The sequence below is a fragment of the Macaca fascicularis genome, chromosome 2, assembly GCF_037993035.2.
Source record: "Macaca fascicularis isolate 582-1 chromosome 2, T2T-MFA8v1.1".
Classification (NCBI taxonomy): Eukaryota; Metazoa; Chordata; class Mammalia; order Primates; family Cercopithecidae; genus Macaca; species Macaca fascicularis.
The window spans coordinates 152,921,168-152,947,174 of NC_088376.1; the positions used below are offsets into that span (position 1 = coordinate 152,921,168).

At 42.2% G+C, this 26,007-nt stretch overlaps 1 protein-coding gene across 1 annotated transcript; it reads left to right on the forward strand.

The window, feature by feature from the left end:
* Positions 1-2,084: 2,084 nt before the first annotated feature.
* On the forward strand, positions 2,085-24,287 carry CCDC174 (coiled-coil domain containing 174). Its single transcript, XM_005571693.4, has 11 exons — positions 2,085-2,205; positions 4,797-4,901; positions 5,921-6,021; positions 9,289-9,347; positions 11,983-12,160; positions 15,482-15,577; positions 17,262-17,404; positions 17,880-17,974; positions 18,504-18,636; positions 20,685-20,837; positions 21,658-24,287. Exons 1-11 carry the CDS (start codon positions 2,164-2,166, stop codon positions 21,954-21,956), a joined length of 1,404 nt encoding a protein of 467 aa, XP_005571750.1. The 5' UTR covers positions 2,085-2,163; the 3' UTR covers positions 21,957-24,287.
* Positions 24,288-26,007: the final 1,720 nt, after the last annotated feature.

Here is a 26,007-nt window from a genome sequence, read left to right on the forward strand (position 1 = left end):
CTTCCTCACTTCCTAGCTGGGAAATGACCTCTGGCATGCCATTTAAGCAACTGAACCTCACTTTTTTTCCTTTTTTAAAAAATTATTATTAATACCTTTTAATGTTTCACATTTTCTTTCAGAAGATTTGTAACAAAAATACACGGAATTTAGTATGTGTTTCAATAAAATGGGTAAATACAAAATCTGAACAAGCCAAGTCTATAAGGTATAATCTTTCTTGTGGGGACAGAACACTCCACTAAGAAAAGAGAATCACAACATTATTAGGCCCAATTATCTCATATTGCTTACTGTTCTAATTTCAGAGACTGGCGGACTCGGATAAATAAACAAATGAAAATAAATAAATAAGACTGAACACAGTCAACTGCCTCAATTCCCCTCTCCTTTTCCCTTTTCCCATTTTCTTCATACAGCCAGATGAGATGAGGATGTGATGAGCCTCATTTTTCTTCTAATATGGGGGACAATAGTTCCGCTTCTAGAACTCTTGCAAGGATTATATAATATAATCTACGTAAAGAGTCATACATGTGCCCCACATGTACTAAATGCTGCTGTTACAATCATTACGATCACTTTCGCCTTGCTGCTGTAACAAATTGCCACAAGTTTGGTGGCTTAAAACAATTCTTGTAGAATTCTGAAGTCAGAAGTTTGAGATGAGTGTTCAAGACTAAAATCACCGTGTCAGCAATGCTGCATTCCTTCTGCAGACTGGAGGAGTGCCCATTTATCTGCTTTTTCTAGGGCCTCCTGCATACCTAGGCATGGGGTCCCACTCTCCCTCTTCAAAGCATCTCTGATCTCTTTCTGACTCTGGCCATCCTGTCTACCCCTTATAAGGATGATTCGATGATAGGGGACCCACCTGCACAATCCAGGCTAGCTCCCCATCTCAATAGCTTTAATTTCATCATCTCTGCCAATTCCCTTTTGCTATATAAAGGTCACCATATATCCAGATTCTGGGTATTCGAAGGTAGACATCTAGGAGTGGGGGTAAGGGTGATTAGTCTGTCTACCATAATCATTAACATGTTTATCAAGACTAGCTCATTTAACTCATCTAATCTTCACTAAGACCCATGAGGTAAATGAAATTATATCCCCTTTGGAAACTAAGGCACAGGGAAGTTAAGTAACTTGCCCAAGGTTACACAGGCAGTAAGCAGTGAAGCAGCGATTCCAACCCAGAAAGCCAGCTTTAGAGTTCACTTTTTTTTTTTTTTTTTTTTGAGACCCAGTCTTGCTTTGTGCCCAGGCTGGAGTGCAATGGCATCATCTTGACTCACTGCAACCTCCAACTCACGGGTTCAAGCGATTCTTCTGCCTCAGCCTTCTGAGTAGCTGGGAATACAGGTGGGCACCACCACGCCCAGCTAATTTTTTTTTTTTTTTTTTTTTTTTCCAGTAGAGACAGGGTTTCACCATGTTGGTCAGGCTGGTCTCAAACTCCTGACCTCCTGATTCACCCGCCTCGGCCTCCCAAAGTTCTGGGGTTACAGGCGTGAGCCACCGCGCCCGGCCGAGGAGTTCACTTTCTTAAGAGCTGAAATAATGTAAAGTGGCACATAATAAGCACTATATTAATGTTAGCTATTATTCTTGTTATTTCTGCTAAGATTAATATAATAATCCTTATCTCGTACGCTCTTCTAAGAACCAACTATTTAACGTGTGAAAAGTGCCAGGCAGCAGGTCGTCGAATTGTAGTTAGATTCTTCCGGTCCTCCCAATCCACCTTTCCCGAGATGCTCGAGTTCACTCACTCAAGCGTCAGCCTTACCCAAGACGGCGTTATCTTTGTCCCCAACCCCACATCCGCCCCACCCAATATGGCGTCCATCACAATCAAAAGCTTTTTCGGCCCTTCTCAAGATGGCGCCCACGCTAATCTTGTTACCTTCCGCCCTCAAGATGACCTTAGCAGTTAGCGTCAACCTCCGCACTCTCTGACCTTTCCAAAATGATGGCGAACGTAATACGCACCACACTTTGACCTTCTCAAGATGGCGTTGAGCTGACAAACTCGCGTCGCAAACTCACGCAAACTCAGTGTCGTTATCGAAGACACTTCCGGTTGCGACGGAGGTAGGTTTACGAGGCCTGCTTCGGGTGCGAAGGGTTGCTCTTGGGCCGGGTCACTGCGGCACGACCATGGACCGTAGGAAAAAACCTTTGGACGTCACGGCCTCCTCGGTGAGTGAGGGTATGAGGTAACTCCATGGGCTCCGGGTTCACCCTATCTCCATCAGACAAGAATGTCGACCTAGCTTGTTTCTTCAGTCGGGGACCCAGAGATCTGACCTCTCCCCTCAAACAGGAATCCCCGACCTGGATTTTCTTCTCCAACGGGGATCCGGTTCAGTTTTCTTACAGGATCCTGAACTGGGCTTCTCTTCTCTGACACGCGCCCGAACCAGAACCCTCAGACACGGACCTGAACCTGGTGTCCCGTGGGTTAGGAATCTCCCTACCTCCCTCTGCCCTGCCCGCAAGGACCTGCACCTCGCCAGCCTTCTCCCTTACAGTCGGGAGGAACCGTAGCTTCTTTTTGCTATGCAGACATATCCTCTTCCTGGTTTCTCCTCCATTCAGGGACCCCCAAAGTCCTCCCAGAACTTTAGAGTGTGACATATTCCACAGGAGCCGAAAGTGCCCAGCGTTCCCCACCTGGAACTAAATAGTTGTTAATGCAGCCATAGGGAACTGTGAAGTCTGAAAGGATGTAAGCAGTTTTATTAAATCAGCTACCCTAGAAAGAAAACGTGTTCTAAGTACACATTTTGTGCCAGCACTTTTATATACACTCTCACTAATCCTCCCAATGGCTTTAGGAGGTAGGTGCTATTAATATCTCCGTTTTATAGATGATGAAATTGAGGCCCAGAAAGATGAAGTAGCTTTCCCCAGCTTACATACAGAAATCTTAGTGATAGCCGGGCGTGGTGGCTCAGGCCTGTGCTCGCGCCTGTAATCCCAGCACTTTGGGAGGCCGAGGCGTGCGGATCACCTGAGGTTGGGAGTTCGAGACCAGCCTAACCAACATGGAGAAACCCTGTCTCTACTAAAAATAAAAAAAATTAGCCGGGCGTGGTGGCGCATGCCTGTAATGCCAGCTACTCGGAAGGCTGAGGCAGGAGAATCGCTTGAACCTTGGAGGCGGAGGTTGCGGTGAGCCGAGATTGCACCATTGCACTCCAGCCTGGGCAACAAGAGCCAAACTCCGTCTGGGGCTGGGGCGGGAGAAGAAATCTTAGTGATAGACCCTTGCTCATTCAGTCTAGCTGACTCCAGAGCTGCTGCCTTTTCATCATCAGAGCAAATTGCCCAACCTTTGATTTAATCTTGAATTTACTTAAGAGTATTAGTACACAAAGGGAGTATGAAGGAAAACATAGGTGTCCCAATATTTGAGTACTAGTTATTATTGGTAACTAGTATTGGTTAAAATTGGTACTAGTTATTATGTTTGTTTGAAGATCAGGAACCAAAAAGCTATAAATATTAAAGCCAACCTATACTGATAGGCTAAAATTAGCAATAATTGTAATAAGAATGCTATTTGAGAATTTACAATTTTTTGAGTATCTTTTAAAGTCAAAGGCCATTGTAGACTAGGAAGATATGTGGCTGGAAAATTTGGTGTGGTTAAGTAAGCTGAGAAGAAAAAGAAGTTTTTCATTTGTTTTTAAGAATTTACAGTATTAGGGTCTGCAGTGAAACTGCCCTTTGCATTTTTAAATGATTACCTTTTAAATCAATTTCTTCCAAAATGGAAATTGAACTCAGCCATTTTTATTTTCCTTAACAAGTAAAGTGATTTTTTAAGTATCTGATGGTTAAGTCAGTGATTAAGTATGTGATTTACAAATGCCCATCCATATAAGCAGCTGTACCTGGACCCTTAAAAAGGGAACTGTTGTTTTATCTTTTGCAGAGTAGGCAGGGGTGACAACTGTAGCTGAGGGAAAGGCACTAATACTCACCCAACTGCCCCACTCCCTATGCCTTGGCCTTCTTTCCTCTTCTTGAACCGTGAGATTCAGCCAAACTTATGGTTTTTGAAATGGATTAAGTCAGACGTGGAGCTGTTACAATTCACCCAGTCTATTTGATTTCTAGCTGTTGAAATAATGTGTCTTTAAAGGCTCTGCTCAAAGCTTTCTCTGATCACTCTGCTCGGAAGGAAATGCTCCCTTATCTGAACTTGTGTGCTACTTTCTTCCATTCTAGAGTCATTTGTTACATTTTGCTAGTATTATAAATTACTTTCCTTGTTACATTGTAGGCTCTTTGAGGTAGAGAGTATGTCTAATTCATGTTTATGTTCTGCTCTTCAGTGTTAAGTACCATGCACAAACTGGATGCTCAGATAGTTTTGCAATAACGGCATTTCCCTGTAGAAATAATAAGTAGTGATGATTAAATGAGTGCAGTGCTAGTCACAGAGAAGGTGCTTAATAACGCAAGTTTAATCTGAAACTAAAAGATGCAGACTTCATTAATTTTATTTTGCTTTATCACTTTCTCCTTGACTAAGGAAAGCCTCAGGTGTTGAAAGTTAGAGTAAAAATGCATTTGCAGCAGAGGTAGAATGAAACATGATTTAGCTTAATTTGTGTACTGGATTCTACATTTAAACATTAAGTTATTTAAACCTTTAGTTTTTTAGCCATATTTGTCCATTTAGCAGAACTTGAAATATTCCTTTGGAAATTAAAATAATTTAGCAATCCAGTCACCTGCAAAAATTTAATATTTTTGTTTACTTACTGCTTTTATTCTAGTTGGTAGATCTTAAGGCCGAACTCTTCCGAAAGCAAGAAGAATTCAAACAAGAAAAACTTCTAAAAGATTCTGGAGTTTTTGGAAAACCAAAAACAACTAACAAGGTAAAAAATAAGATCTGATGATCTCCATTGGTTCCAAACATGAGAGAATTATACCATATTTAAGTGTTTTAAGGTTGTCAGTGGTATCTGTACACATAAATGTTGAGGAAAAAATCTCTATCTTGTGTTTAACATTTGCATGAAATGTTATTAAAATAGAAATTAGTAAGATTATATAAAAGTGCATAGTAATGTGGTAATTCTTTAGCACTTCTTTTGGAAAAATGTGGATTGTTTACATTTCATAAACAGATGGAAGGTTATCTGGTTCTATAGGTGTTAGGTATCCAAATAGAGATAAACAATTAGATAATATAGGAATATAGCAGAAAATATCAGGGTGAATAAGAGCTGTGAATGATTTTTCCAGTTTTATAGGTAATAGTGTCTACTATTTGTATTACTAATTCTCTGTAATATGTACATTTTCATTAGTCTTGATTTAGGTTGTAATCATTAAGGAGATAAAAGATAGTAGGAAGTGATTCTGCACTCAAGAAGCTCTTTAGGCTGGGCGTGGTGGCCCACGCCTCTAATCCCATCACTTTGGAAGGCCGAGGCAGGCAGATCACTTGACCCCAGGAGTTCAAGACCAGCCTGAGCAACATGGCAAAACCCTCTCTCTGCAAAAAAAAAAAAATTAGTCAGGCATGGTGGTGCGCATCTGTATTCCCAGCTACTGGGGAAGCTGAAGTGGGGGGATCACTTGAGCTCAGGATGTTGAGGCTGCAGTGAGCCGAGATCGCACCACCACACTCGAGCCTGGGTGACAGAGTGAGATCCGGTCTCAAAATAAATAAATAAATAAATAAGTTATTTATGTAATTGAGGGCTCTTTTTTTAGCTCCTGCTTGCCACATATAATCAGTTTCTTTGTAGGACACAGCTTATCTAGTTATCTCCATTGATTCATAAGATCTCATGATCTCCTTTGTTTTTTTTTTTTTTTTTCCTGATGCACAAGTAGATTTTTTTGGCAATCATGTGGTTCTGTTTTGTCTTCTAAAATTATTCTCCAGAAACCAAGTATCTGGAGCAAACAGAATGTAGGCGTTTCAAATCGAGCTGAGAAGGATGCTGAACAGAAGATTGAAGAACAGAAGACTTTAGACAAAGCAAGGTAAAGTTATAAACTCTGGTAAATATAGTTACCTTTGAGGCTGCCCAGGCAGAGACATAGAAGTTCAAATTTTGTTCTTTTTGATTTACAAATTTTATTTTTAACATCTTTCTAGCCCAATACTCTAAGTACTCTAAAAATAATATAATTTGCAGCTATATCTGTAGTCTTATCATAAAAAGGTAAGACATAGTCACAGTTTATAAGATGAAACATTCCTGCTTTCAGCCTTTGTTAGACACTAAGATTATCAATACATTATTAAGAAGTGTCCCCATGGTGTGGGCTAGGTGGGATGACATTAGAATTTAGAAACCCTAAATTTTCCCCCCACCCTTTTATTTTGAAAAACTTTAAGCATACATAGAACATTCTAGTATTCTTCACCTAAATTCCCTAGTTAACATCTTGTCACAGGTGCTTTCCCTCTCTCTCACACACACACATGCGTGTATGGAGAGACTTTGTTAAGCATCATACTTTCCCTCTAAATCTTTCAGCATATATCTTCTGAGAACAAGGACATTTTCCTACATAACCACAATACCACTATCATACCCAAGAACTTTAACACTGATAAATGAGTATTACCTATTTTGTGGTCCATATTCAGATTTCACCAGTTGTCCCAGTACAATTATGTACTTTATAGATTTAAAAAAAAAAAGATTAATCCAGGATTCAAAGATTACACATTGTATGTAGTTGTCAAATCTGTTTAGTCTTTTTAAATCTAGAACAATTCCCTTGCCTTTTGGTTGTCTGTTATGCCATTAACGTTTTTAAGGGTCCAGGCCAGTTAGTTCTGCGATGTCCCACAACCAATTAGAGTCACATGAAATGTTTTTGGTAAGAATAATATGTAGACGGTGTTGTATCCTTCCCATTGAATCACATCAGGAGGCTTATAAGGTCAGTATGAGTCATTATTGGTGATGATAGGTTTGATTACTTGGTTAAGGTATACATACTTGATTTCACCACTGTAAAGGTGCCTCCTCAATTTGTAATTAATAGTAATCTGAAGTGCAATTAATAGTAATCTGAAGTGGGAAATTTGGAGACTGTGTGAATATCCTCTTCACCAACTCGTTTCCATGCAATGATTTGTTACCATTAATGAGTCTTCATAGTTATCATTTATCACATTGCTGGTTTCAGAATGATGATTTTTCTAATTCTGTCATTCCATCTTTATTATTTTTCTAAAGAAAAGACAGCTTCACTCTCAGAGAGAATCCCAGGCTTTAATGTTTGGCATGACATGCTTTTGGATACATGGAATAATAAAATTCTGTAGTTACAAACAGAATTGCCAAGGTTGCTCAGCTATCTTGGGTCTGAAAATAGAAGGCAGAATATTAGCCCATTTGTGGACTTTTTTTCTTAACATTTGACCTGTCCCCAACAGACCTCAGGCTTTACTTAAAGATATGATCAGTTTTGAGACATTTCCCACTCTTGGACATATTCTCAGAATTTTAATTTTGTCCAAAGGTACCGTGATCTTTTATTATTTTGCTCTGTATATCAAGAGTTTTTTCTTGGCACTTTGCTGTGCTTTTTCTATGCAGTAACTTTTCTGAAGCACTTTGGTTTTGCTGTGTTGTGGGAGTCAAGACATCTGCAGGACATCTGCCTCCCTCCAGAGCTCAGAACATACAAGCACAGTCCCAGGCGTTTTTGAGGTGGAAGGCCTTGGGCAAATTAGTTATCCATTAAGACTCTTTTCTTTATCTGTGAAGTGAGGTGATTCATACTTAGGTTATGAAGTCCTTCAGGGAATTAAAGGAGATACATAGTGTCTGGCACTTAGAGGTTACAGACAGTGTCCCTGCTGTCATGCTCTGAATTCCATCTTTCTAACTCAACAGAAGAAATTGTTCTTTAAAGTCACTGGTGACATCCTCATCCACTAAATCCAGCGGCTGTTTCCCTGACACCTTCCTTGATCTCGATTATCCACTTGTAGACTGTTCCTGACCCCTGAAAACTGTTGCTACACCGCACCAAGTTTCATATCCTTTCTCACGTGCTCTCGTCCTTGCCTGTCTCTGTCTATTTTGCACCATTCTCTGTTTTGCTCAGCGCCCTCTGCTCTACTGGTCTCTCTTCCTTGAAAATGTCAAGCTCATTCTCACTTAATCTTTCCTTTTTCTGCCCTGCCTCCCCTGCCCCCAGATCCTCCTGTGGTTGGCTGCTTCTTGCTGTGCAAACCATGGCTAAGTTGTCATGTTCAAAAAGGTTTCCCCTGAATGCCGTCTCTGAGTTAGTGTCCTGCTCACTCACTCTAACCGGACACTTGTTGCTTTGTGTTTTGTTTGACTTTTAAATTTTTTTTAGTTTTCTTTTCATTAAAACAGTAAGATCCTCTGATGATAAGCTAGTTACATAAGAGCCCTCCAAAATAGGGGTCTTAGAAGCCTGATATGAGTGAGCTGGTCCACCATGCACTGCATTACTGCGGGTCAAGGGGCCCCTGCTGGCATGTGTCTGTTCCCTTTACAGCTCTTCTCACAGTCTCAGATCCTCCTTTTCATTGCTTTATTTATTTAGCTTTATTGTCCTTCTCCATCTCTAGAATGGAAACTCCCAGGAAACTGGGACTTTTTCTTGTTCCTGTGAGTCCTCAGTACCTAAAACAGTGCTTGGCAGGTAGGAGGTGTGCAATAAGTGCGTGGCGAATGGATGTGTAAAATAAAAGAGGAATATTTCTGACATTGTGATTAAGAGTGATCATTCACAGGAGAACTCGCAGATGACCTCTTTGGGGCTTCTCTTTACCATCATTAAGTATTTCCAGAATAAAGAATTGCTCACCCTCTCCTGGTCTGTACCACTGAAAAATACATGTCATCAGGATTACTGTGAGCAGAGAGGCTGCTTTGTTGGAATGTTGATATTTGTTTTAAGTTGGCAGTTAAGTTGTTGGAATCTTAAGTCAGTTGATTCACTTATTCATTCATCAAATATTGATTGAGAACCTGCTGTGTGCCAAGCGTCATTTTAGGCCCTGGGACCCAGTGATGAATAAGAGGACACGGGCCATGCACTCACGGAGCTTCTGTTTTCCTTGACAGAGCAGACATGGGGGAGGGTGGTCTGAGGGTCTCCTCAGGATGGTGTGGTCTGTGCTGGTTGTGGTTGTCTTGACCCCATGAGGCTGGGCCTCATGGGCAGATGATACCTGTCAGGCAGGGAGTGTGGGGGCAACCAGGATGAACAGTTTTAAGACTATTTCTAATACTTGTATTTTTTTTCTCCTAGGGAAAAATTGGAAGAAAAAGCCAAATTATATGAAAAAATGACTAAAGGAGACTTTATAGGTAAATAAAATTTTTTATTTCTACTTCATTTTCTGTAATTCATACAGCCCTTTGATATTACATTACTTGTTAAAATAACTGTAGGAGTAGAGAGAACATTTAGACATCAAAATTTTACTTTCTGTGGCTGCACAGAGACAAGAAAGTCAGCAATAATTTACCAAGTGTCTGGTGGGTGCCTGGCAGCATGTTAGGTGCCTGGAAGGGAGAAACAAGTACTGGAAGCCAGATCCTGTGCCTCTGCCCTCAAGGCAGGGTCATCCTCCGAGGAAAATGGCACAGAACAAAGCAAAGTTAGGGAACAAGGTCTGAGTCAGTCACAGTTACCTACAATTACAGCTGTGCTAAAACAGGGTGGGTGGGGCTGGGTGGAACTGTGGTTCTGTCAGGTGCTAGAGTTACTTTTTTCTTTCCCTATTATCCCTCTATTTTCTATTTTTTTTATTTTCTGTGATGTGCTTATAATTGCTCTAAATCTGTTTGGGTGTAGTGGCTTACGCTTGTAATTCCAGCACTTTGGAAGGCCAAGGCGGGCAGATCACCTGAGGTCAGGAGTTTGAGACCAGCCTGGGCAACATAGTGAGACTCTGTCTCTACAAAAAGTAATTTAAAAATTAACTGGACATGGTGGTTCATGCCTATAGCCCCACTACTTAAGAGGGTGAGGCTTGAGCTCAGGAGTTTGAGGTTACAGTGAGCTGTTGATCCTGCCACTGCATCCTGGGTGTAGTGATCTATTGATCTATGATCCAGCCTAGGTGACAGAGTAAGACCCTGTCTCTAAAAAAAAAAAAAAAAAAAAAAAAAAAACTCCCTTATCTCATATCCCCCAGAAAAAACCCAATCCATAATTAGACAACAGTAGAAGAGATTTTATGAGGCAGTGCCTATTTCATTCCCAAAAGGCAGGGAAAGTGAATATGTAATCAGGGAAGTCTTTTGGGAGAAGTTGGGCTTACCTTTGGCAAGCTGGAGAAAGGAATCCTGCAGGGCTAGATTGGTGAGCAGACCAGCCGAGGAAGGGCAGGGCCAGAGGTCAACAGAGTCACCTAGCCTAGCATGGCTGGGGCCCAGGTACAGTAGGAGAGAGGCAAGGCTGGTCCTAGGTCCCTGGCTGCTGCTTCCCAGACCGCAGGGGCACGTTCCCTGTACAGCAGGAGCCCAACACGGGAAGGTCAGACACTCAACAAAGCTAAGCACTGTGGGAGAGGCTTTGCCTTCTTCCTGAAGAGGCAGCAGGATGGCCGCCTACTGGGAGGCCTCGCTAGCCTATGGCCTTATAACTCAGACTACATCTCCTCTCTATTTCAGGAATTTTGTGGTTTTTAAAAATAAGTTTATTTTAGGCTGGGCGTGGTGGCTCACACCTGCAATCCCCGCACTTTGGGAGGCCGAGGCGGGCGGATCACAAGGTCAGGAGTTTGAGACCAACCTGGCCAAGCGAAACCCCGTCTCTACTAAAAATGCAAAAATTTGCCGGGCGTGGTGGCAGGCGCCTGTAGTCCCAGCTACTCAGCATGCTGAGGCAGGAGAATTACTTGAACCCGGGAGGTGGAGGTTGCAGTGAGTCAAGATGGTGCCACTGCACTCCAGCCTGGGCGACAGAGTGAGACTGCATCTCAAAAAAAAAAAGTTTATTTTATTAAAGTCTTTTCTCTTTTGATTCAAACTTTACTTATATTGTTAATATAGAAATCAGGTCCAAAGGAGTGTGAGTATAGAGACCTGATTTTGTCAAAGCCAGCAAGCCCACCTCCTGATAGATATGTCAGACCTACAAGTTTGGGCAAGTTATGTTTTGGAGCCTCAGTTTTTCTTCACCCTAAGGTGGGGAAAACACCACCACTGGTAATAGGAAGCCTAATGTCAGTTCAATGTAGCTTAATCTCTGTCATCAGAGAAAAAGACTCAAATGACTGTGTCCTAAATCCAGTGTAGTGAAACTTTAGGTATACATAATTTGTGCTACATGAGCTATCCTGGGTTAAATTAGGTGTCACGGATTGTTGTTTAACTTTCAGTGTGTGTTTTAGCTCCTTAAGTGGACCATAAGCCCTGTGGGCAGAGTGTCTTGCATATCTGTATATGTCCTGTAGGGTCTCGCTCCATGCCTTGCCTGGAATTGGTGTTCATTGGCTTGACAAGAACTCAGATGACTTCTTTTACCTGTATTATGATCTTTAAAACATTTACCAAACCACAACAGTATAATTAGGGTTAGTGATCTAGCCCACATGATGAGACAGATATGTAACACCTAAAGCAAGAAGTTCTACTGTCCTGATCTGATGACATGGAAAATGCAGTTTTGCTTCTGTATGATGTAATTGGTTGGATGAGTTGCATAAAATCAGACTGTTGTGTTATCTTAAAATGACATTCTAAGATGGTTTTGCTTACTCAGGTAGTGTATTGATGAGGCAACAGAAAACTTTAGGCTTTTTCAAGATTTTTTTGTGTAGTATGTGTCAGTTCCCAAGGTGGCTGTGTCTTTGTAAACGTTTGGGGAGTGGAGGCATTGTCTGATGAGCCATCAGGGGTGATGGGGCCACCAGGCAATGAATGTGACTGCTTCTTGTCAATTCCATGTGTGATTTTCCTTTTTGATGTCTGAAAACTGATTTTTATGTTGTAGATGAAGAAGTGGAGGATATGTACCTTGTGGATTTCACGCAGAAGATCATAGACAAGCGCAAAGAAATGGAGGCATCTGGTGCCCATAGAGATTCTCAAAAGGCAGGAGAAAGGGACGACGATGAGGAAAACCTTCCTGAGGGAGACATCCCTCCTCCCCAAGACCCCAGTGAAGAATGGTTGGTAACATCATGGATTAGCTCTGAGGAACATCCTCAGACTTGTGCTGACATTTTGGGAGCGATTTTGTTGGGTTGTTATCAAGCCATTTCTCTTTATTGTTTCTGGGTGTTCTTTTGAGACTTCCTTTTAAGTTAGGTTAGATTAGGTTATTATGGATGTAAAAACAGTAGCTCAAATGAAGACATAATTACAATAATTACATATAATTACAAATACTGACTGAGCTCCTGCTGTGTGCCCAGCCCTGTGCCAGGCCCAAGGAGACTCTGCGTGGCAGACTTGGTTTGCCTGGATCACTAACATGAAACAGTGCGGGCAGAGCGCCTTCCTTTTGTACCTGTGCTGCTGCCTTACCCGTGTCCTCGTTCTGACATGGTGGAGAGCTGCCATCTAGGAGAAGGAAGCCGGCAGTGGTGGCCCTGTATGTCTTACTCTGACTGTGACATTGTTTGGCAGTGTGGTGTGGACTCATGGGCCTTGGACGGTTCCAGCTGTACCTCTCACTGACTGTATGATCTTAATCAGGTTTCTCAGTCTTTGAGGCTCAGGATCTTCCCTTATAAAATAGAGATTATACTGCCTCATTCCCATGACCCTTTACTTTAACCCCCCTTCAAGAAGTAAGAGTGTTCTGGGCTACACAAGAAACTGCTGCCTGTGAAGTATAAGCAGGCATTTTGTAAACCTTTGTTATTGACATTTCCTGAATTTTGCCTATATGTAGATGAATGATAGAAGAACCAAACTCGTCTTTTCCTTAAAGAGACTATCAGTAAGTAGAGAGACCAGAATGGGAATTCTGTTACAATGATTTTTTTCTACCTAAGATATTATTGTTTGGAAACTATTCAGCCGTTCTTGAAATTGCTGAGAGCTGTACTGATGCTCTGACAATTTTCTGGGAACACACCCTCTTGCTTTTGGGATCCTTCTCATCCTCCTTTCAAGGCTGGAATAGCCTCCTCATAGTGGGCATTTGTTAGGAACTTCTCAGGACTCTTTGCAGCAGGCGTTGATCTTTTGTCAGCCTTTGGCCCTGTGGGCAGTCATTGATGAGCTGAAGAGAGCAGTCCCAGCTACTGTGGATGGCAGAGAAACTGCATCTTCATTCCACTGAGGGTGTCCATGTTGGTTCAGAAATAACATTCTCATTGGGATAAAACAGGTATCTTCTTACCGACTATCTTACATCTAAATAATTTGGTACCGTTTGGAACAGGTACCATTTGGTACCATTTGGTACCATTTGGAACAGGCTTGAACAGCCTGCAAGCTATAAGGAACCAAAAGAGAAGAACATACAGTCTCTTCTTTTGGTGCCTTTCTTCATCATTATTTTCTTTTTTATTTATTTGTTTTTGAGGCAAGGTCTCCACACTCCGTCACCCCGGCGGGAGTGCAGTGGCATGATCATGGCTCATTGTAGCCTCGAACTCCTGGGCTGAAGCAATCCTCCTGCCTCAGTTTTTAATTTTTTGTTTGTAGAAACTGGGTCTCACTATGTTGCCTAGGCTCTTCTTGAACTCCTTGGCTCAAGCAATCCTCCCGCCTGGGCCTCCCAAAGTGCTGGGATTACAGGCGTGAGCCACCATGCCTGGCCTATCATTTCTAATCTCTAAGTGATTGCTCTCTCATCTAAAGTCAGGTAGCACTTAATATACTTCCTGCTCTTCAGGTATTACCTATTATTTATTATTGACACATACTAGGCCTCATTATCAGAAAAAGATTTTAGCAAACTTTTGGTAGTCTTTGTGTACCCAGTGTTGTTAATAAGCATTTCATGGGTGTGTGCCTTAACTTCCCCAGACCCTTGGAAGATGGCATGGCTGTTAGCCCTCCTGTATTACTCTCCTTGCCTGAGGAAAGCTTTGTTTGCCTGCAGGGGTTGCTCAGTGAGTGACTGCTGATTAGATGGAGCCGTGGCTGACTACTGTCTTGCCACTTCTATTTAATGGGATCTGTATGTTTTGGAGGCCTTCTCCAGAAACAGAATAGTCTATGATTGCTTTTCAAAGCAGAAATCTCATCTCCTTTGAAACGTCTAATGTCTTTTTAAAAATTTTTGCTTATTAATGCCTGTGTGATTACAAGCAATTTGCCAGTGATTTGAAGAGTTTGGAGGGCAATTGAAGGTGTCACATGCCACCATATGGTGAAGGAAGACGCTCTGCAAGCAGTTCTGACACAATTTTTTGTTTTTAAATTAAGCTCCAGAATCGTAATTGCTTGTAAAATCCTTTTGATAGTTAAATTCCAGGTGGTAGAAAATCTTTCCAAGATACTGTAAATAATTACACAGACCATCTGGCTAGATGGTTTTCTTCCCCATCCATTTGGGGGGGAAAAAAAGGAAGAAAGAAACTGCTTGCTGCAGTTGGAGGTTTTATTTCTTGTGATAATCAGCTTCAGTACTAGAGTAAACACTCAGTTTTTAAATCACAACTAACAATTGAAGTCAGCATTGCTTGAGAGGAAAAAAAATTGCTAACAAAAGCAAAGCCACGTACCTGCCGAATCTGACCTTAGATTGGTCTGCCAGGTAGTACTTATTGGGCCCTTAAGTGTGTATTCAGTACCCTGCTAAAGGCTGTAGGAGATTCTCTGCCTGTAATTTAAAAAGTACAATATCTGTTGTGTCATATTACAAATGAGATGTTTTTCATGAAAATCCGTCCATATTTTCTATTGTAGGAAGTCAGAATATTTCATTTTGCCTTGCTATCTGCCTGGCTTAGCTGTCTAACCACTGTCTAGTTTGAGCAAAGATGAGGAGAGAGGTATGGTGTTTGGCTTCCTCCTAATTAAGAAGAGTCCAACTCTGAAAAATACTGTGAATTTCTTACATTACGAGATTGCTAATACATTGGGTAGAATTATACCAATTAGAGGAAATAAGAGAAAGAAGAAAAAGTCTGACTTGAAGTCTGTGAGGAAATGAGCAAGTTGAAAATCTCAGGCACAAGGCAAAGTTACTAAGATACTGATAAAATGTCTGGAATTGTCTCAACTAGATTAAAGTAAGTTCATAGATGCTGCAGCAAAATTCTGTGTGGGTGATTTATCTGTGAAATCAAAGACATAAATGATCAAAATTATTGTCAACAGTTTCTAAAACTAATATTTAATAAGGAGCACAATGAGCTTATTGTGTGTCAGCTTTAAAACGCATACTCCTATCAGTGGTGGTGGTCTCTGAGGCTGGGGGCTCTTCTTGGTAGTGAGGCTTCTCTTTCCCCTTCACTGTTCACCTACTCCCTGACTTAGGGGCTTGTACATGTGTACAAGTCCTTCACATCCTTTTGCTTTCATTTCAGGGTGGATTATGTGGACTCTTTGGGGCGTTCCCGGCGCTGTATGAGAAAAGATTTGCCAGATCTGCTGGAGATGGATAAAAATCTTCAGGGGAGACTGTAAGTGTGTGTGGTATGCAGAGCTCTGCCCAGGTCTGAAATGCAGCCATAGGGATTGTTTTGTGAGGGGAGGCTGTTTTATAATTAATGATCTCTGTTGCTCCAGTAAGGAGATATTGATTGATTGAAGCACTTTTTAGTGGTTAGCGTGCACATACACACATAATCCACACTTGGAGAACAACCTGACTGGTGGATGAGTAGAGCTGTCTCTTTCACCTTGAAGGATGTCTGACTACGGAGTAACAGAATAAGCCCAAACCAAACCAGCAAACCAGCCTTTGTGGAGAAAGTGGTTTGAGAATTTATACTTGATTTTCCCACAAGCAAGTGGCTCCAGGGAGAGAACTTATTCACTTTTTCTTTATGTATCATTGCATTTTTGAATTAAGGACCTTTTTTTTTTTTTTTTTTTTCCTTTGAGACGGAGTCTCGCTCTGTCGCCCAGGCTGGAGTGCAGTGGCGCGATCTCGGCTCACTGCAAGCTCTGCCTCCCAGGTTCACGCCATTCTCCTGCCTCAGCCTCCTGAGTAGCTGGGACTACAGACGCCCGCCACCACGCCCGGCTAATTTTTTGTATTTTTTTAGTAGAGACGGGGTTTCACCGTGGTCTCGATCTCCTGACCTTGTGATCCGCCCGCCTCGGCCTCCCAAAGTGCTGGGATTACAGGCGTGAGCCACCATGCCTGGCCAAGGACCTTATAACTAGATTTTTCAGCAGGACCTAAGACCTAAGAGATAACTCTAAAACATAAAATCTGAGAGGTAACTCTAAAACACAAGACCTAAGAGATAGCTCTGAAACATCCAGGAAAATAAATTCCTCTTACTACAGGAACTTTTATGTGAGAAGTGTTGGGAGAAACTCTACCTTGTCCAAATCCTGCAGGTTCAGGCATCCAGCAGATAGCCTTTGTCTTGGCATAAGAAAGGGAGAGTGGAAACCTTGAGCTTCTCAGGGCCTGGTCATCTGCAAGGACAGGAGACATCACTCAGGCCAAAATGTTAAGCAGTTTTCATGTCCCCAGACGAGAGACCATCCACAGGAGGAGACCCAGAGTTCCTCTTCCCTGCCTGGGCCACCTCCCATCTGGTCAGCCCAGGACCTGGGTGGAAGGAAAGTTTTATGTCTTGAGTGCTCGGGCAAGATTCCGTCATGCTAACGTAACGAGTCTCGTGCTTGAGTAAGAAGGGCGAAGGCTGGCCAGGTGCAGTGGCTCATGCCTGTAATCCTAGCACTTCGGGAGGCCAAGGTAGGCAGATCACCTGAGATTAGGAGTTCAAAACCAGCCTAGCCAACATGGTGAACCCCTGTCTCTACTAAAAATACAAAAATTAGCCGGATGTGGTGGTAGGTGCCTGTAATCCCAGCTACTCGGGAGGCTGAGGCAGGAGAATCTCTTGAACTTGGGAAGCGGCGGTTTCAGTGAGCCGAGATTGTGACACTGCACTCCAGCCTGGGCAACAGAGCAAGACTAGTCTCAAAAAAAAAGGAAAAAAAAAAAAGAAAAAAAGGTGAAGGCTGTGTAATTGATTTTCTAGCAGTCTTGTGGGTCAGAAGCCTCTGTAGTTCCCTGTCTTCTTTATCAAGCAGTGTTACTTATCCATGATGCAGCTGACTGTACTTAAACACTGATATCTCAGTCCTTATCTGAAGATAGTTTTTGCTGTGTTTTCCTGCTAGTTTTGTTAGTCCTGCTAATGAAAAAACCCTGTTATCTGAAGATATGAGAAAAGAACTTCAGCGCCAGCAATGGGAGGAAGAAGAAAGAGAGGCCCTGAAGAGGCCCATGGGGCCCGTACATTATGAAGACATTCGGGAAAATGGTATGACTATTTTCTTGCAGCTTTGCAAATCTTTTTTCTAATCTTAAACTAATGGCAAACATTAAGGGAAGTATTCATAAAGCAATAGCTTTTACATGGAAATTAAAGATCCTGCTTTGGAAATTGAAAATATCTCCTTTGTTCACTTCATAGCCTTAAAATACTCACATTGGGAATATCTTCCTGACAGAGGGTCTGGTAATCCAAGGGATTGTTTCCCAAGAGAAGTGGAGACAGCCCATGGCTGAAAGCAAACGAACGCTTGTTATGCTTCCCTTGGCCAACAGGACGAAAACTTGGTCTAACTTTTGTGTTTCTTTGGTGTTTTGTTTTTTCACTTAGCTGTTTTCTTTTTCTTTTTAAAACTTGTGCCGAATATCACTGTGTTTCTTTTTGCTTTGGTAGGAAATGTGGCTTGAGTGTAGTTGAATGATCAGGACAGTCTGATCTTTTGGGTAATTTGCACTTCTTTCAGAGGCCCGGCAACTCGGCGTTGGGTATTTTGCCTTTGCCCGAGACAAAGAGTTGAGAAACAAGCAGATGAAAACCTTAGAGATGCTGCGTGAACAGGTACAGATAAATCCCAAGCGGCTGTGAGGAAGGATGCGAGCGCTTGGTTTCTTGCTGGACCACACTGCAGAAAAATCTAGTAAATTAATTAGAAATTAAAATTGATATTTGGAATTGCATAAAGGTAGTTGCCATACTATTTTTGTGTTTCAAATTTTATAACTGCTCACAAGTAACCTGTGCAACTTTGATGTTTTAAATCTGGTGCCAAATGTGGTACTTTGGAGCGGCTTGGATGGGAAAATAGTAAGTTACTTAAGGGATTAAGGTGTAGGACGGAATGGGTTGGTTTCCTTGAGTGTTAAGGCTTGCAAGGTGCTCTTTGAACACTTACGAAACTTTGTAAGACATCGGAGGGTTCGTATAAGAATACTTCATAGGGCTTCATTGTAAGGATCTCAAGGATAGCTTCTTAGAGGTGGCCTGAAGATCAATTAGCTAGTCTATTTTTAGAAGAAAATTTCATCTTTTTGAACAGGAATATTGCAAATTTGGCTTCAAGCAAATAATTTTCTGATTTTCTATTCAGACAACAGATCAGAGAACAAAACGAGAAAACATAAAGGAAAAGCGAAAGGCTATCTTAGAGGCAAGACTTGCCAAACTTCGACAAAAAAAGATGAAAAAATCAAAAGAAGGTGGAACAGAGGAAGAAAACAGAGGTATATCATGTCTATGTTGCTGAACTTCAAAAGGGAAAATTTTGTTCCATTGACGTCTTGCTAATAGGGCTGGCAACGTGAAAATTAGCCATTTAGTTTTATATCTAAGCAAACAGTATACCTTTGAGGTACTGGCAGGAGCAATTTTTATAACCAAAGTGATGCAGAATGACATTCAATATTTTTAGGCTATAGATGAGGCTATGAAGCAACAATACATTGTGTTGCGTCTTAGAATGGCATAGTCTTGTAACTGAGACTTAGTAAAGAGATATTTTAAGATAAAGTTTAGTTTTGCATATATATGTTTTAGACTTACATTTTTTGCTATTGGTTATTTTATATATATATTTAAAGAAACTTATATTCATAAAGTTATGTAGTAAAAGAATTTAGAAATACGAATATCGACAGCTTGCCAAAGCTTACCAAAGAACCGTGCTGCAGAAGTTGGTGATTTGGAACTTGGAGCACGGTTCCCCTTGGAAACACTATTAAATGCTGTGTCAGACTAGCTTATTGTATAAGTTGTGGTAGTATAAGCTAAATTGCCATCAATCTAGAGACTCCTACATAGAATGGCTCAAACAAAATAGAGATCCATTTCTCTTTTTTTTTTTTTTTTTTTTTTTGAGACAGAGTCTTGCTCTGCTGCCCAGGCTGGAGTGCAGTGGCCACATCTCAGCTCACTGCAAGCTCCGCCTCCCAGGTTTACGCCATTCTCCTGCCTCAGCCTCCCGAGTAGCTGGGACTACAGGCGCCCGCCACCTTGCCCAGCTATTTTTTTGTATTTTTTAGTAGAGACGGGGTTTCACCGTGTTAGCCAGGATGGTCTCGATCTCCTGACCTCGTGATCCGCCCTTCTCGGCCTCCCAAAGTGCTGGGATTACAGGCTTGAGCCACCGTGCCTGGCCCGAGATCCATTTCTCTACTTAACAACTTGGAGGTGGGTGGGTGAGTGGGTATCCAGGGTAAGTGAGCAGCTTTGCCCCAGGTGGTCATCTAGTCCCAGGCTTCCTCCAGTCTTGCTATTTCTGCCATTTCCTAGAGTATTTTTTTCTTCTGCACAAAGCTTGCTCCCCTGCTTCCCTGTTCATGATCCAGCCTAGGGGTAGGCAAGGAGACGAGCTTCCTTTTTAGAGATATGAGTGGGAACTTATATACGACCTGTGCATTTACATCCCGCTGGCCAGAGCTCAGTCCTGTGGGCCACACCTCACTGTAGGAGAAGCTGGGAAATGGCCTCTCCAGCAAGCTGGCCACATGCTCAGCTGAAACCTGGGGGCATTCTATTACCCAAAGGAAAAGGGAGTGTGGGTATGAGGGGTCGTACAGCCCTCCAGCTCTCACAAAGCTTATGTGAAGCCATGGGCCGTTTCCTAATGTCTGAACAAAACCAGAAACATTTGGGAATTTGAAAACCATCTGTTTAGTTTCAGATAAATGCTGTCTCTATAACATGTTAAGCTGTGCAGATTGTTTCACTAATTTTGCTCCATCTCCTGAACATCTGTCATGTCCAGAAAATGTGAAGTGCCACCACAGTGTTTTTTAAAAATCCATGTTTCTTTTACATTTAAAAAATGTGACCAAAATTGAACAGCCTACACCAGACCCCAACTCTTCATCCCCTTGGCTCTGCTCGCTTCTCCTCAGATTGTGATGTTAGTTGAGTGATTTGGGGGTTTCTGGTCCTGCAATTGCCAGTTTGGAGAAGCAGAGTGGCATAGTGAGGGGCACAGAGACTAAAATCCATCCAGCCCAGCCCAGGACCCCAGCCCGTATCACTTTCTACCTGTGTACCATTTCGGAGCTTAATTTTCCCCCTCTATAAAATGGGGATAACATGGAAATATTGAATTTATTAGGACTGTTACAAGAATTAAATAACCTGTTGTATACAAAAGACTTAATCCACTGCCTGGGACGTGATAGGTACTTCATAAATATTGATGGTTACTTTTACTTTCAGGATTAGCATGTTCTATATTTTTAAAAATAGCTTTAGGCTTTGTTATGACAGTGTCTTATTCCCTTACAAAAAATAGATGGAGATGTTATTGGGCCTTTGCCACTGGAGCCAGAGCCTGTGCCAGCTCCACGTCCTGCTGCCCAGAATAGCAAGGTAGAAGTCATTGTCCAGGAGAGGAAGGACACCAAGCCCGGAGTGCCACACATCCGGGAGTGGGACCGCGGAAAAGGTAAGGGACGTGGGCTCTGAGGTGTAAGAACTCTCTAGTGAATGGAAAATGGTTTTTTTTCCAGAAGCACTTGGGGTAAGTTTTAACTTCGTGCTGCCTCGTGTGGTTTTACAGCTTTGGAATGCCATTTCTCAGGATCTGCCTTTAAAGTATTATTTGGTATTATTAAAGGTTTGGTGTTCTCATGTGCTCTGTTTTTTGCAGCCTCTTTTATGTTCAGTTGAAAATGGTTTGCATGCCAGTGTACTAACCTGGATTCACACATGGTTCCACTGGGGAATTTTCATGGACATTTTTTTGGTAAATTCTCTAGAGTGTCCACAGCAGCCTCTCTTTGGAAGACTATGGTTTATGCCTCTTTGAAAAAAATCGTTTCAGTAGAATATAGTCCATGCTGTCTGAGCTGATAAGATCCAAAGCTAAAGTAAGAGAAATGCAAGAGCCACTGTTAGAAATAGAGGTGAAATACCAAACAAGGTTGGGCAGGTCCCGTTTGTGTCTTCCAAAACTCAATAAAGGACAAAATTTGTATTTTGGTATGAAATACCTACAGTGTCGTGTCAAGCAGATGATTTGTCTGTATTTCTCTTTTTCTGTATTTCCCATCTAGAGGTAGTCACTCCCTTTTCTTAGCCTGGGCTTTTATACTGGTTGTAGGTATTATTTATACCTTGTAACATAGTTTTACTGTTGCCATTCTTATTCTTTGGATAGTTTGTGGTGGCTTTTAAGAAATATATGCAACGCTTAGATAATAGTAACAATAAATTCAACTGATTTGTTAATCTGTTCTAATAATTTTCTTTCTCATTTTTACTAGAATTTTCCTTTGGATACTGGTCGAAGAGGCAGTCAGATCTCCGGGCTGAGAGAGATCCTGAGTTTGCCCCACCGTCAGATTACTTTGTGGGTCAGAAGAGAACTGGTTTTTCCAGCAGCCAGGCATGGAGCAGGCCTGGGCCAGCACAGAGTGACCCAGGGCAGTGCTCTGACCAGAGCCACGGACCTAGCCCTGCACATATATCACCCACTCCTGCCCCCGACAACCCACCACAAGCCCCCACAGTTACTTTCAAAACTCTGGATGACATGATTTCCTATTACAAACAAGTGACTTGATCTTTCAAAGCACCCTGACTTGGGTTTGTACTTTGATAGTGCCTTTCTCTCCCAGAAGGAGAGAAATGACTTTAGGAACTGAATTTGTACCTTTGTCCTCTCCTTTTCCTAGGAGGCACACACTTGAGGTTGGATTGGTCAGTAAGGAGGAAAGTCGTGGAAACTTTGGCCACTTGGCTATTCATTTCATTCTAAGAGGGATATGGACATACCTACCTGGATTTACACGTGAACTGCAATAGAATAGAAGTATTTATTCTGTAAAATTTGACACTGAGATGTGCTTAAAACCCTATCTGTTTCATACCTACTCCCATGACTTACTCATATTTAAGGGTTCTTTTCCATTCCTTTTGCAAATACTAGCATGCAGGTGTCTTTATTCCAAGGGTTCAGCTTCCAGATCAGCTGATGGAACATAGGTCAGGAGGAATTTCTCCCTGTCAAGCAGTGGCAGACTGCATGGGAGGCAAAATGCTCTGTTCTCCAAGAGGACCCGGAAGTAATCACATAGGAAATGATAAGGAAGACCAGGAGGAGCTCTTCATAGTCCAGAAAGGTAGAAGTGGGAGTTGTTTACTTACTTTTACTGTCATACCATCCTATTACCTACACTCCTGTGTGCAGTGGGCATTCAGTAAATGTGTGTTGAATGACGGACGTACGTGGAGGCTGCTGGACCTGGTCAGAGACTGATACGCCTTAGCGGCAATGGTTACAGCTTTTCAGCGCATCCCACCTCCCTGTCGCCCCCATGCTCAGCTTCCTCACATTCAGGAACCTGACTTGGATCAGACTTGGGGCTGCACAGTGGAGCAGGTGGGTCCCCATGTCATTAGTAACAAGGAGAGGGTTGGGGGTGGGCAGGGCTCCAGAAATTCAGCGAGGTGCCTGGGCACCCACCCCATCCTCTGCCTGCCACACCTCAGAGGGTTCCTACAGCTGCAGACAAGCAGTTGAGAGTTGATGACCAGGCCCATAGGGCTCCCATAGCTGGTTCCCAGGCCAGTGAGTGCTGTGAGAATGTGGTAGCACAAGTCCTTGATGTTCCTTGAGTGGGAAGGAGACGAGTGAGTGAAGGAGACTGTCCCCTGGGGGTCCTCTGCAATGGCATTGTCTCTGTTCCCACAGTGCTGCAGTGTGGAAGGGAGTGCCCCATCCTCATTACAGATAACACTGGAGTGTGGAGGGGTCGATGACTCGTGCAGGGTCATATGGTACCTAAGAAGCAGATCTCAGACTTAAACACAATTGATGTCTGACTCCCAGACAGTCTTTTCAGTGCCCTCTGCTCTTAGTTTTGTTGCCCTAGTATCAAGCAATCTTAGACAAACATCCTGAATTCTTACAAACTTACCTCTAAACACCGAGGGTAAAGGTGCCAGTCCTGTTAATGGTCAGCCTAATCATTCTGTCAGCCTAATCGGGTAATTGCTTTTTTTAATAAATACACATAAAAACCAGCTAACCCAGCTGCCTTTTTTGCAGAAATTGACAAGCTAATTTTAAAATTCACATAGAAATGCAAGGAACCCAGAATAGCCAAAACAATCTAGAGAAAAAACAGAGAGGACTCACACTTCCTGATTTCAAGACTAACCACAAAGCTACAGTAATCTACACAGTGTGGTAGTGGCATAAGAATAGACACATAGATCAGTGGAATAGAGGCGAAAGTCCAGAAATAAAACATATATCCATGGTCAACTGATTTTTGACAGTGGTGCCAGGACCATCCAGTGGGGAAAGAACAGTCTTTTCAACAAATGGTTCTGGGATAACTGAATATTCCATGCGAAAGAATGGGTTTGGACTTCTGCCTCATGCCACATACAAAAAATCAACTCACGATGAATTGAAGACCTAAATGTAAGAGCTAAAACTACAAAACCAACTGAAACAGCTTGTAGGATAAAGAGGGAGGAGAAAAAAAGAAAAATTGGAATACTAAAAAGAAAAATAGATTAGACATGCTAGAATCACAGGAAAAATAGAAAAAAGAAAGGGTAGAAAGAAAATAATGAATAGACAAAAGATGGAAAGAGGATGTATGTGTAACGCAGAGCAGAAGGACCCGAGGCTGACTGGAGTCGAAAGGAGAAGGGAGATAGGGGCAAGGCAGGCAGCAGGAAGAGTTGTAGGTATGGGAGCCAGCATCACAAAGGGTCCAGCCCAGGTGACCACATCCATGCCTGTGGCATTCGGGTGGATGACAAAGCTGTTGTGCTCGTTGGCTCATGGTAACTGTTGTCTAATAACTGTGAGTCACATTTTCTCTGGGATTTCAAAAACTAAATAAACCTATTTATAATCCTCTCTTAACAGTATAAATTTAGTTCAGTGTTTTGTGAGCCCTTTTCTGTTTCAGATCCAGTTCTTTGAGTATTGACACACCATCAGTCTTACTGTGTGACACGGGCCTGTCTTGTACCAGTGTATCCAGCAGATGGCATTAGAGTTCTTAGATGTCAGCTCCATACTCTTAAAACAGCACCCTCCAACAGAAATAAAAAATAAACCTGTGGCACATGCCTGTAATTCCAGCTACTTGGGAGGCTGAGGCAGGAGAATCGCTTGAACCTGGGAGGCGGAGGTTGCAGTGAGCCGAGATCGTGCCATTGCACTCCAGCCTGGGCAACAAGAGCGAAACTCCGTCTCAAAATTAAAAAAAAAAATAAGCCCAGAGTGTCATTTTCAATTTTCTAGCAACCATATTTAAAAAGTGAAATTATTTTTAACTCACCATATCCAAAATATTCCAACATGTACTCAATATATGCAAATTATTAGTGAGATCTGAAATTATTCTTTTTCACGCTAAGAATTCAGAACTCACTGTGTATCCAGTTATAGCATATCTCAATTTGGATGCTAACTTTTCATCAGGAATACTTGATCTGTATTTAGGTTTTATAAAATGTGCAGTTGAAAAACACAAATTCATATCCAAGTTGTTCCAAAGATACTTAAACATAGTAAAGTTTTTCAGTAACTGAATTGAATATCAAGTTTGAAAAAATAAAACCCAGTTCCTTAGTCATGCTAACCTCGTTTCAGATGCTCAAAGGGTCCATGCGTTTCAGATGCTCAAAGGGTCCGTGCATCTAGTGCTGCTGTCCTGGACACAGCGGCTCCAAGTGATCTGCTTTTACACGCTTCCTGGTCCGACTAGACATAATCCTCCCATTAGTAACTAAAGTATTGGCCAATACATTTCTCCCAGGCAGACATTAAACATTCACAGTACTCTGTGGCCATGTTTAACTTGGGAGCAAGTAGTGGCAAAACCTCCTATAGAAAAACATGACCACACCTCATTCGTGCCTTTGTTGAGCTAAGCAAAATGCTTTAGATCAAAAATTGCCCGGAATTACTTACTTTCATTGTAATCTCTCCTCCAGGCCTTTGTGTGTTTTGATAGAGTTCGTTTGAATTGGCTCAATAAATCATTTTGTTTGCTGCAGAATTCCCAAAGGAGAACATTCAGATCCATATACATGAGATTCCTGCTGCGTTTAGCCATACATTTACCAGACTTGTGGGGCCGTTTATTCCCAGTGAAAGCTCAAGTGCAGCCCTCAGGGAGGTTTACAGCTGACCTTGTTGTGACATGCAGATGAGGTAGTTGAGTTTAGAATTTGGAACGGGGATGGGTACTGGTCTTCACAGTTAACACAACCTGGAGTTGCCCATGCCATACTGTGTCCTTTTAAGTCAGTAAATTGAGCTAAGTCGGTTATTTGGCAAGCAGTTCGTGTAAAAAACTACATGGCTAAGGTAAGTGATGATAATTGAAAGGAATTCATTGACCCACTGAAAAGATGAGAGTAGACGAAACTACCGCAGTCATCCTGCCTGACCGCCCCGTTAGCTGGCTGGGTCAGGTGTTTTGCCCCGGTGGGCTGTGGACATTATCTTCATGTTTAAGGTGTGTGTACTGGGGGCAAGAGGCCAGGGATGGTGTGATTGGTGTAGGTCATTGTCTAGGAAAGCTAGAAAATCCAAATGTTCAAAGGAAGTAAGGTGTTGTAGTGAAAACCTGTCATCTTGG